General features: G+C 54.3%; 2 protein-coding genes across 2 annotated transcripts in view; one reads left to right on the top strand and one right to left on the bottom strand.

Annotated features, from left to right (window-relative positions):
- Positions 1 to 12,643, bottom strand: part of UTP4 (UTP4 small subunit processome component) — a 480,982-nt gene that overhangs the window by 44,670 nt on the left and 423,669 nt on the right. The window lies entirely within an intron of this gene.
- PSMD7 (proteasome 26S subunit, non-ATPase 7) overlaps positions 1 to 12,643 on the top strand; it is a 627,368-nt gene that overhangs the window by 602,282 nt on the left and 12,443 nt on the right. The window contains exon 2 of the mRNA XM_075326021.1: positions 291 to 382. Within this exon, the coding sequence (XP_075182136.1) occupies positions 291 to 382 (92 nt within the window). The remainder of the gene's footprint in view (positions 1 to 290; positions 383 to 12,643) is intronic.

Genomic DNA, 12,643 nt, shown 5'->3' with positions numbered 1-12,643 from the left:
TTTTAGGAGTCGGAGTCGGTGCATTTTATACCGACTCTGACTCCGACTCCGACTCCACCAAAATGAGCTCCGACTCCGACTCCACGACTCCGACTCCGACTCCACAGCCCTGCTCAAGACCCAAGGGATAAGCAACTCTAGGTATACATCCCACCATGGAGGGATACACAGGCATATAATACATGGATGTGTGCTAACATTTCAGACTTTTAATTTGTCTATTAATTAGTAATGATAATTTATCCCTCAGGTGTTGTGCAATTCTTTATATTTCTATTTTACACTTACAGAATTGGAAAAGTTGGAAACCAGAAGCGAGTGGTCGGCGTCCTCTTAGGGTCTTGGCACAAGAAGATTTTAGATGTTTCGAACAGTTTTGCCGGTAAGGAGCGCTCTGTAATCCCGTCTTCTACATTCCTGAAAATGTCATCTTACCGTGATCGATCTCGTCACTGTGCGCCATTTATCTCCACTTTCCTATGCGGGTCATCACTTTCCTTCTGTAACTTTTGTCCGGCCATTAATAAAGAACTGTTTTAGCCATGGGGTGAGTGCCGCAGTTTGTTTCCATTTTTCATCATGTGTGGCATGGTCGTTGGTATGGGGGGGCAACTAACATGCATTATAGAGGTACAGATGTGGTAAAGGGATATCCTCCCCCCCCAAAAAAAACAAATCAAGTTATCCCTTGATTGGGGGTAACATGCTGAGTACTGACAGTCCTACCGTTGAGACCCCCAGTGATACTGAGATCAGGGCTCTACTCCCCATCCTGGATGGAGCAGAGGTACACATGCCCAGCGTCCTCTATTCATTGTGTGTGGGCCTATTGAGCACTGTGCTCAGTTATTTCCAGCAGCCCCATGTACAATGACTTGAGCAGAGGCCGAGCATGCTTTTTTTTTTTAAATTTATTTATTTTCTTCATCGTTCCTTATGGGAGACCCAGACCATGGGTGTATAGCTTCTGCCTCCGGAGGACACACAAAGTACTACACTAAAAAGTGTAGCTCCTCCCTCTGAGCATATACACCCCCTGGATAACCAAATATAGCCAGTTCAATGCTTTGTGTTCAGGAGGCACATATCCACACATGCATTCTCATCTGATTTTAATTTTTGAAAAGAGTTTGAAGAAAAGCGGGTCCAAGCCTGGACTCCCGGCATGTCCCTTCTCACCCCACTGTGTCGGCGGTGTTGTTAAGGTTGATTTCAGGGCTGGAGCCTTTTCATGCCGCGCTCCTTCACCATCCCCTCGGGCTCTGGCTTGAAGTGGGAGCCAGCACGGTTCTTCCTGCCTTGCAGGAGACCGGTCTCCATCCGCAGCCCCTTTTGGATCCTGCCGGACGGAGCACTCATCCCTCAGGAACCTGGCCCTGCGTCTCACAAGCTAAGTATCTGAGACGTTATTGTCGGGGGGTCCCTTGTACTTTATTGTTGGGGAGAGTGTGCTGTGTAACTATTTTGACATTTCCGGCCGGTTCTCTGGTTTTCACCGGAGAACCGCGCCGATGGTGCCTGCGCGCCGGCCGCATGGTTAAATCTAGGCCCCGGCTTCGCCTGAGGCCTAGTTTCGATTTCACTGCCCCTGCATGTCAGTCATGCAGAGGGACAGTGCGGCTCCGCCCAGCGGCTGTTCGGCACAGGGAAGGGACACTCCTCTCTGAGGAAAGATTCCCTCCCCTGTATAACTCCTTGGACCTCCGGATCCCGCTCATAGAGTAGGCCCCGCCCCCTCTCCTCGCTCCGGCGCCATTTTATCAGCGTTCTCACACTGATCGGAGCTGGCTGCAGCATCTCTCTGGGGGTCCGGCCTGGGGGATCTGGAGGGCACACAAACGGTCTGGTAAGCCACAACCTCCGGTTGTGGACCTGCTTATATACTCTCTGGGGGCCATTCTGGCTCACTACCCCCACTTCAGCAGCATGTCTCACACAAGGAGCAAGGCTGCAAGGCTGTACTCAATATGCACTGCATGTAAGCTCGTACTGCCTGAACCGAGCACATATCCTCATTGTGATGCCTGCTCTAACATGGTGGTGCCTCAGCCTGGAGTCTCCCCAGTGGTCCCTCCGGCGGCTGAACCCCCGGCTTGGGTAGAATCTTTCTCTAAGTCTATCTCCCAGTCCTTTGCCGACTCCATGGGACAGTTGTCCCGGACTCTGCTGAGCATGCATCAGCCCCCTTCTCAGGGCGCCTCTGCTGCTACGGCTCGCTCAGCAGAGCTCAGACCCCGTCCTCCTAAACGGAGACGCAGGGGCTCCTCTCCTTCCTCGTCCCGCGGCTCTGATTCACGAGCTGACTCGCAGGACGCGGAGGATGCCTTTACTGGGGGCTCGGACGCTACCTCCATGTGCCCCATTGATCTGACCGAGGGTGACGCAGATATTAGTGATTTGATTGCGTCCATTAATTCTGTACTGGACCTCAATCCGCCAGTATCAGAGGAACAACCCTCTCTGGCAGAAAAGCACCAGTTTACCTCACCTAAGAGAGCGAGGAGTGTGTTCTTTAACCACTCCAGTTTTCAGGCCGCTGTGACCAAGCCCAGGGCCTGTCCTGACAAACGCTTCCCAAAGTGTAGTTCTGATGACCGGTTTCCCTTTCTACCAGAGGTGGTCAAGGAGTGGGCTCATTCACCAAAGGTAGACCCTCCGGTGTCTAGAATCTCAGCCCGGACAGTTGTGTCAGTGGCTGATGGCACCTCACTTAAGGATTCCACTGACCACCAGGTTGACCTTCTGGCCAAATCTGTATATGAAGCGGCAGGGGCCTCGTTCTCCCCATCTTTTGCAGCAGTGTGGGCTCTTAAGGCCGTCTCTGCTTCTCTGGAGGAGATGCATTCCCCCACCAGGGACTCTATGCCCGAAATGGTTGCCTTAACTTCCTAGGCTTCAGCCTTTTCATCCTATGCCATGTCTGCCATGCTGGAGGCTTCTCACCGCACGGCGGTGGCTTCGGCTAATTCCCTCGCTATCCGCAGGATCTTGTGGCTTCGAGAGTGGAAAGCAGACGCTTCTTCCAAGAAGTACCTTGCTGGGCTCCCATTTGCTGGGCCCCGGCTGTTCGGCGAACAACTGGATGAAATTATTAAGGAAGCTACTGGCGGGAAGAGTACTTCCTTGCCACAAACTAAAACCAGGAAACCTGTCCAGGGCAGGAACCAGTCGAGGTTTCGTTCCTTTCGTTCCTCTAACTGGTCATCCTCTAAGCCCTCAGCCTCGTCCTCTAACTCAGCCAAGGACCGAAAACCCAGCTGGCGCACGAAGCCGCGTCCTCAGAAGACCGCAGGAGCCTCTGCCACTAAGGCAGCCTCCTCTTGACTATCTGGCCGCGCCAGCAACGTCCTTGGTCGGTGGCAGGCTCTCCCACTTTGGCGACGTGTGGTTTCAACACGTCTCCGATCAGTGGGTGCGGAATATCATCTCCCACGGCTACAGGATAGAATTCTCTTCCAGCCCGCCAAACAGATTTTTTCTGTCAACTCCCCCCTGCTCCAAGGCCGCCGCCTTCTCTCAGGCCGTGGCATCCTTGCAGGCCAACGGAGTAATTGTACCGGTTCCCGCCCGGGAACGGTTCAGAGGTTTCTACTCAAATCTCTTCCTAGTCCCCAAAAAGGACAGTTCCTTCCGGCCCATCCTGGATCTGAAACTTCTCAACAAGCATGTTCAGGTGCGGCATTTTCGCATGGAGTCTCTGCGATCAGTCATTGCCTCAATGACCCAAGGGGATTTCCTGGCATCCATCGACATCAGAGATGCCTATCTGCATGTGCCAATTGCAGTTTCCCACCAGCGTTGGCTACGTTTTGCAATCGGAGAGGAACATTTCCAATTCGTGGCTCTCCCCTTCGGGTTAGCCACGGCCCCTCGAGTATTCACCAAGGTCATGGCAGCAGTGGTTGCGGTTCTGCACCTCCAGGGGTTGGCACTGATTCCTTACCTGGACGACCTTCTGGTCAAGGCTTCATCCAGTGCAGACTGTCAGCGGAGTGTCTCGCTCACTCTCGCCACTCTAGTCCAGTTCGGGTGGCTTGTCAATCTACCCAAGTCCACTCTGACTCCGACCCAGAGTCTCACGTACCTAGGGATGCAGTTCGAGACTTTGCCGGCACTTGTAAAGCTGCCCTTAGTCAAACAGCAGTCCCTCCATCTGGCGGTGCGCTCTTTGCTGAGGTCTCGCCGTCACTCCATCAGGCACCTAATGCAGGTGCTGGGTCAGATGGTAGCGTCAATGGAAGCGGTTCCCTTTGCCCAGTTTCATCTGCGTCCTCTGCAGCTGGACATTCTCCGCTGTTGGAACAAGCGTACTTACTCCTTGCACAGGTTAGTGGCTCTGTCGCCACAGACCAGGGGCTCCCTTCAGTGGTGGCTTCGGCCCCTCTCTCTGTCTCAGGGGCGCTCCTTCCTGGCCCCGTCCTGGGTGATCCTCACCACGGATGCCAGTCTATTCGGCTGGGGAGCAGTATATCTCTACCACAGAGCGCAGGGCACTTGGACTCCGTCCGAGTCAGCCCTTTCAATCAATGTGCTGGAAACCAGATCTGTGCTTCTAGCTCTCTTAGCCTTTCACCATCTGTTGGCGGGCAAGCACATTCGAGTCCAGTCAGACAACGTGACAGCGGTTGCCTACATCAATCACCAGGGCGGGACACGCAGCCGCCTGGCAATGTTGGAGGTTCAACGCATCCTTCAGTGGACGGAGGAAACAAAGTCCACCATATCCGCAGTCCACATCCCAGGCGTGGAAAACTGGGAGGCAGATTATCTCAGCCGTCAAACTGTGGACAGCGGCGAGTGGGCTCTGCATCCGGCAGTGTTTCGGACAATCTGCCGCAAATGGGGCACTCCGGAAGTGGATTTAATGGCATCCCGGCACAACAACAAGGTTCCGGTTTACGTGGCTCGCTTCCACGAACCTCAGGCCTTTGCAGCGGGCGCGCTGGTTCAAGATTGGTTCCAGTTTCGTCTGTCTTACGTGTTTCCCCCTCTAGCTCTCTTGCCCAGAGTCCTGCGTAAGATCAGAATGGAGGGCCGTCGGGTCATCCTCATTGCTCCAGACTGGCCCAGGCGAGCTTGGTACCCAGACCTGCTCCATCTGTCCGTAGAGGTGCCGTGGCATCTTCCGGACCGTCCAGACCTTCTCTCACAAGGTCCGTTTTTCTGCCAGAATTCTGCGGCTCTCAGATTGACGGCGTGGCTCTTGAGTCCTGGATCTTGACGACTTCTGGTATTCCTCCTGAAGTCATCTCCACTATGACTCAGGCTCGGAAGTCTTCCTCGGCCAAGATATATCACAGGACCTGGAGAATTTTCCTGTCCTGGTGTCGGTCTTCCGGCCATGCTCCTTGGCCTTTTTCCCTGCCGACCCTTCTGTCCTTTCTACAGTCCGGTCTGCAGCTAGGACTATCCCTCAATTCCCTCAAGGGACAGGTCTCGGCTCTGTCAGTGTTGTTCCAGCGGCGTATCGCCCGGCTGGCTCAGGTGCGCACCTTCATGCAGGGCGCATCTCACATTATTCCGCCTTGCCGGCGGCCTCTGGATCCCTGGGACCTTAATCTGGTCCTCACGGCCTTGCAGAAACCCCCTTTTGAGCCACTTAGGGAGGTTTCTTTGTCTCGTCTTTCACAGAAAGTGGTCTTTCTAGTGGCCATAACTTCCCTCAGGAGAGTCTCTGATTTGGCTGCGCTCTCTTCGGAGTCACCTTTTTTGGTTTTTGATCAAGACAAGGTGGTTCTCCGTCCGACTCCGGACTTTCTTCCTAAGGTGGTGTCTCCTTTCCACCTTAACCAGGATATTTCCCTGCCTTCCTTTTGTCCGGCTCCTGTTCATCGCTTTGAAAAAGCGTTGCATACTCTGGATCTGGTGCGGGCGCTCCGGATCTATGTGTCTCGCACCGCTGCTCTTAGGCGGTGCACCTCTCTTTTTGTGCTGACCACAGGTCAGCGTAAGGGCCTCTCTGCTTCTAAGCCGACCCTAGCTCGTTGGATTAGGTCGGCCATTTCCGATGCCTACCAGTGTACTCAGGTGCCTCCCCCGCCGGGGATCAAGGCACACTCGACCAGAGCTGTCGATGTCTCTTGGGCTTTCAGGCACCAGGCTACGGCTCAGCAGGTCTGTCAGGCTGCCACTTGGACTAGTCTGCATACATTTTCGAAGCACTACCAAGTGCATGCTCATGCTTCGGCAGATGCAAGCTTGGGCAGACGCATCCTTCAGGCGGCTGTCGCCCATTTGTGAAGTTAGGTTCTGCCTACTTCTCAGTTTTCTGTTTATTTCCCACCCATGGACTGCTTTGAGACGTCCCATGGTCTGGGTCTCCCATAAGGAACGATGAAGAAAAAGAGAATTTTGTTTACTTACCGTAAATTCTTTTTCTTATAGTTCCGTAATGGGAGACCCAGCACCCTCCCTGTTGGCAGTTTTCTTGTTCCGTGTGTTTTCACCGGCTGTTGTTGTAGACAGAGGCTCCGGTTGTTCCGGTTCTTGCTCTATCTCTACTTGTGGGTGGCTATCCTCCTTCAGCTTTTGCACTAAACTGGCTGTATTTGGTTATCCAGGGGGTGTATAAGCTCGGAGGGAGGGGCTACACTTTTTAGTGTAGTACTTTGTGTGTCCTCCGGAGGCAGAAGCTATACACCCATGGTCTGGGTCTCCCAATACGGAACTATAAGAAAAAGAATTTACGGTAAGTAAACAAAATTCTCTTTTCTTTGTCGCTCCATTGGGAGACCCAGACAATTGGGTGTATAGCTTCTGCCTCCGGAGGCCACACAAAGTATTACACTTAAAAGTGTAAACCCCTCCCCTCTGCCTATACACCCCCCGTGCATCACGGGCTCCTCAGTTTTTATGCTTTGTGTTGAAGGAGGCTCACATCCATGCAAGCTCCACAATTTAGTCAGCAGCAGCTGCTGACTATATCGGATGGAAGAAAAGAGGGCCCATAACAGGGCTCCCGGCATGCTCCCTTCTCACCCCACTCTGGTCGGCGGTGCTGTTAAGGTTGAGGTACCCATTGCGGGTACAAAGGCTGGAGCCACATGCCGTTTTCCTTCCCCATCCCTTAGGGGCTCTGGGTGAAGTGGGATCCTAACCGGTCACCAGGCACTGGGACCGTGCTCCCTCCGCAGCCCCTGGGGGAATCTGCTGGACAGGAGACCGGGTATCGTCAGGGACAGGCCCTGCTCCTATGAGGTACTCTGTGTCCCCTTGGGGACGGCGCATAGAGCGCCTGTGTAATGGACGCTGCAGCAGCTGCTGGATGTGTTTGTGCACCGGGACTACCGCGCTGACCGCGCTTGATTGCCGGCCGCGCTTATAACTTTAGTCCCCGGCTTTTGCGGCCTAGTACCGCATACTCCCGCCCCCGGGCCTGCCAGTCAGGGGTAAGGGCGGGACGCTGCACTGGACGTCAGCGCTGAGGGCTGGAGCATACTTAGTATCCTCCTCCCCCCCTCACTGAGCACCGTGGGGCACCAGATTCCCGCACTTTCTGAGGCACGCCCACGGCTCCCTCCTCCTCTCAGAACGCTGGCAGCCATTGCTATCAGCACTTCTGACGCTGGAGAACTTCAGAGGGGAGACAACACCGAGCTCCACAGCTCTGGGAAGCCCAGGCAGGGAATCTGGTGGTCACACAACCGCTGAGGGCGGTCGGTAAGCCGCACCTGTTACTAGGTGCTGGCCCCCCTGGGTGCCGAAGTGTATATTTATATGCTTATATTGTATACATTTACTCTGTACGGCCGCACTATTTGCTTTTGGCTATATACCCTCTCTGATTACGCTAAGGGGAGACAACCGCATGTCGTCCGCAAAAAGCAAGGGTGCCAAGGCACAGGCTTACTTTGCAACCTGTACCTCATGTGCGGCTATGCTACCTGCAGGTTCCACCTACCCTCATTGTGTGCAATGCTCGGCCCCTGTGACACTCACTCAGCCGGAGTCTCAGCCACTGGTGGGACCCTCGGTCCAGGTGGAACCACCGGCTCCCACTGTCCAGGTGACAGGGACAGAGTTTGCAGTATTCGCTGACAAACTTTCTGAGTCTATGGATAGATGGTCTGCTAAGATACTAGAAGCTTTGCAGTCCAGACCGGTAACACAGGCCCCGGGCACTGTTGAATCATTGCTCCCAGCCCCCCCTCACTCGGCACAGCAGAGTGCTCCTGGGTCGACTCATAGGTCCCACGGTGAGGACTCCGACACGGACCGCAGTCCCAGACCGACTAAGCGGGCTCGCTGGGAGCTTCCCTTGACTTCATCACACTGTTCAGGGTCTCAGCATGAGGACTCTCTGGAGGATGAAGCGGATGTGGCAGATCAGTGCTCTGATCCTGACGCCGCGCTCAACCTTGATACGCCTGAGGGGGACGCCATAGTAAACGACCTTATAGCGTCCATCAATCAGGTGTTAGATCTTTCTCCTCCAGCCCCTCCGAGTGAGGAGTCAGCTTCTCAGCAGGAGAAATTCCATTTTAGGTTTCCCAAACGTACACGGAGTGCATTTCTTGATCACTCCGACTTCAGAGATACAGTCCAGAAACACCGAGCTTTTCCGGATAAGCGCTTTACTAAGCGCCTTAATGACACACGTTATCCCTTCCCCCCTGACGTAGTCAAGGGTTGGGCTCAGTGTCCCAAGGTGGATCCTCCAGTCTCCAGACTGGCGGCCAGATCCATAGTTGCAGTGGCAGATGGTGCATCACTCAAGGATGTCACTGACAGGCAGATAGAGCTCCTGATGAAATCCATCTATGAGGCTATCGGCGCGTCCTTTGCTCCGGCATTTGCAGCCGTATGGGCACTCCAAGCTATCTCAGCTTGTCAGTCTGAGATTAATGCAGTCACACGTGCCGCTACTCCGCAGGTTGTGTCCTTAACCTCTCAGGCGTCGGCGTTTGCGTCCTACGCCATGAATGCTGTCCTGGACTCTGCGAGCCGTACGGCGGTAGCATCCGCCAATTCAGTGGCAGTCCGCAGGGCCATGTGGCTACGCGAATGGAAGGCAGATTCTGCTTCCAAAAAGTTTTTAACCGGTTTGCCATTTTCTGGCGACCGCCTGTTTGGCGAGCAATTGGATGAAATCATTAAACAATCCAAGGGAAAGGACTCGTCCTTACCCCAGTCCAAACCAAACAGACCTCAACAACGGAAGGTACAATCGAGGTTTCGGTCCTTTCGGCCCTCAGCCAGGTCTCAATTCTCCTCGTCCAACAGGCCACAGAAGGGTCAGAGGAACTCTGATTCATGGCGGTCTAAGTCACGTCCTAAAAAGACCGCCGGAGGAACCGCTCCCAAAGCGGCCTCCTCATGACTTTCGGCCTCCACAAACCGCATCCTCGGTCGGTGGCAGGCTCTCCCGCTTTTGCGACGCCTGGTTGCCACATGTCCAAGACCGATGGGTGAGAGACATTCTGTCTCACGGTTACAGGATAGAGTTCAGTTCTCGTCCTCCGACTCGTTTCTTCAGAACATCTCCGCCCCCCGAGCGAGCCGAGGCTCTTCTTCAGGCGGTGAGCACTCTGAAGGCAGAAGGAGTGGTTATCCCTGTTCCCCTTCAGCAATGGGGTCACGGTTTTTACTCCAACTTGTTTGTGGTGCCAAAAAAGGACGGATCTTTCCGTCCCGTTCTGGACCTCAAACTGCTCAACAGACACGTGAAAACCAGGCGGTTCCGGATGGAATCTCTCCGCTCCGTCATTGCCTCGATGTCCCAAGGAGACTTCCTAGCATCAATCGACATCAGGGATGCTTATCTCCACGTGCCAATTGCACCAGAGCATCAGCGCTTCCTGCGTTTCGCCATCGGGGACGAACACCTTCAGTTCGTGGCACTGCCTTTCGGCCTGGCAACAGCCCCACGGGTCTTCACCAAGGTCATGGCAACAGTGGTAGCAGTCCTACACTCTCAGGGACACTCAGTGATCCCTTACTTAGACGATCTTCTTGTCAAGGCCCCCTCTCGGGTGGCATGCCAACACAGCCTGAACATTGCTCTGGAGACTCTCCAGAGGTTCGGGTGGATCATCAATTTCCCAAAGTCAAAACTGACACCGACCCAATCGCTGACATATCTCGGGATGGAGTTTCATACTCTCCCAGCGATAGTGAAACTTCCGCTGGACAAGCAGCGTTCACTACGGACAGGGGTGCAATCTCTCCTTCGAGCCCAGTCGCACCCCTTGAGGCGCCTCATGCACTTCCTAGGGAAGATGGTGGCAGCAATGGAGGCAGTTCCATTTGCGCAGTTTCATCTGCGTCCACTTCAATGGGACATTCTCCGCAAATGGGACAGGAAGTCGACGTCCCTCGACAGGAACGTCTCCCTTTCTCGGGCAGCCAAGGCCTCCCTTCAGTGGTGGCTTCTTCCCACTTCTTTGTCGAAGGGGAAATCATTCCTGCCCCCATCCTGGGCTGTGGTCACGACGGACGCGAGTCTGTCAGGGTGGGGAGCGGTCTTCCTCCACCACAGGGCTCAGGGTACCTGGACTCAGCCAGAGTCCTCCCTTCAGATCAATGTTCTGGAGATAAGGGCAGTGTATCTAGCCCTAAAAGCGTTCCAGCCGTGGCTGGAAGGCAGGCAGATCCGAATTCAGTCGGACAACGCCACGGCGGTGGCATACATCAACCACCAAGGCGGCACACGCAGTCGGCAAGCCTTCCAGGAAGTTCGGCGGATTCTGCTGTGGGTGGAAGCCACAGCATCCACCATCTCCGCAGTTCACATCCCGGGCGTAGAAAACTGGGAAGCAGACTTTCTCAGTCGCCAGGGCATGGACGCAGGGGAATGGTCTCTTCACCCGGACGTGTTTCAAGAGATCTGTTGCCGCTGGGGAACACCGGACGTCGACCTAATGGCGTCCCGGCACAACAACAAGGTCTCTGCATTCATGGCACGGTCTCAAGATCACAGAGCTCTGGCGGCAGACGCATTAGTTCAGGATTGGTCGCAGTTTCGACTGCCTTATGTCTTTCCTCCTCTGGCACTGCTGCCCAGAGTGTTACGCAAGATCAGGTCCGACTGCCGCCGCGCCATCCTCATCGCCCCAGACTGGCCGAGGAGGTCGTGGTACCCGGATCTGTGGCATCTCACGGTGGGTCAACCGTGGGCACTACCAGACCGACCAGACTTGCTGTCTCAAGGGCCATTTTTCCATCTGAATTCTGCGGCCCTCAACCTGACTATGTGGCCATTGAGTCCTGGATCCTAGCGTCTTCAGGGTTATCTCAAGAGGTCATTGCCACTATGAGACAGGCCAGGAAACCAACGTCAGCCAAGATCTACCACAGGACGTGGAGGATCTTCTTATCCTGGTGCTCTGATCAGGGTTTTACTCCCTGGCCATTTGCCTTGCCCACTTTTCTGTCATTCCTTCAATCCGGAATGGAAAAGGGTTTGTCTCTCGGCTCTCTTAAGGGACAAGTCTCGGCGCTCTCTGTGTTTTTTCAAAAGCGTCTAGCCAGGCTCCCGCAGGTACGCACGTTCCTGCAGGGGGTTTGCCACATAGTCCCGCCTTACAAGCGTCCGCTAGAACCCTGGGATCTGAACAGGGTGCTAACGGCTCTTCAGAAACCACCTTTCGAGCCAATGAGAGATATTTCTCTTTCACGCCTCTCGCAGAAGGTGGTCTTCCTAGTGGCAGTCACATCACTTCGGAGAGTGTCTGAGCTAGCTGCACTATCATGCAAAGCCCCCTTCCTGGTGTTTCACCAGGACAAGGTGGTTCTGCGTCCGGTTCCGGATTTTCTCCCTAAGGTGGTATCCCCTTTTCATCTCAATCAGGATATCTCCTTACCTTCTTTTTGCCCTCATCCAGTTCACCAATGTGAAAAGGATTTGCACTTGTTAGATCTTGTGAGAGCACTCAGACTCTACATTTCTCGTACGGCGCCCCTGCGCCGCTCGGATGCGCTCTTTGTTCTTGTCGCTGGCCAGCGTAAAGGGTCGCAGGCTTCCAAGTCAACCTTGGCTCGGTGGATCAAGGAACCAATTCTTGAAGCCTACCGTTCTTCTGGGCTTCCGGTTCCTTCAGGGCTGAAAGCCCATTCTACCAGAGCCGTGGGTGCGTCCTGGGCATTGCGGCACCGGGCTACGGCTCAGCAGGTGTGTCAGGCGGCTACCTGGTCGAGTCTGCACACTTTCACGAAACACTATCAGGTGCATACCTACGCTTCGGCAGATGCCAGCCTAGGTAGGCGAGTCCTTCAGGCGGCGGTTGCCCACCTGTAGGAAGGGGCCGTGTTACGGCTCTATTACCGAGGTATTCTTTTACCCACCCAGGGACTGCTTTTGGACGTCCCAATTGTCTGGGTCTCCCAATGGAGCGACAAAGAAGAAGGGAATTTTGTTTACTTACCGTAAATTCCTTTTCTTCTAGCTCCAATTGGGAGACCCAGCACCCGCCCCTGTTCCCTTCGGGCTGTTTGTTCTTTTGTGTACACATGTTGTTCATGTTGAACTGTTCTGGGTTCATGGTTTTCAGTTCTCCGAACATCCTTCGGATTGAATTTACCTTAGACCAATTTATAAGTTTCCTCCTTCCTGCTTTTGCACCAAAACTGAGGAGCCCGTGATGCACGGGGGGGTGTATAGGCAGAGGGGAGGGGTTTACACTTTTAAGTGTAATACTTTGTGTGG

This window comes from Anomaloglossus baeobatrachus, chromosome 10, assembly GCF_048569485.1.
Source record: "Anomaloglossus baeobatrachus isolate aAnoBae1 chromosome 10, aAnoBae1.hap1, whole genome shotgun sequence".
Taxonomy (NCBI): Eukaryota; Metazoa; Chordata; class Amphibia; order Anura; family Aromobatidae; genus Anomaloglossus; species Anomaloglossus baeobatrachus.
The sequence above is the reverse complement of the archived record's forward strand: the minus strand, read 5'-3'. Positions and strand labels throughout refer to the sequence as shown.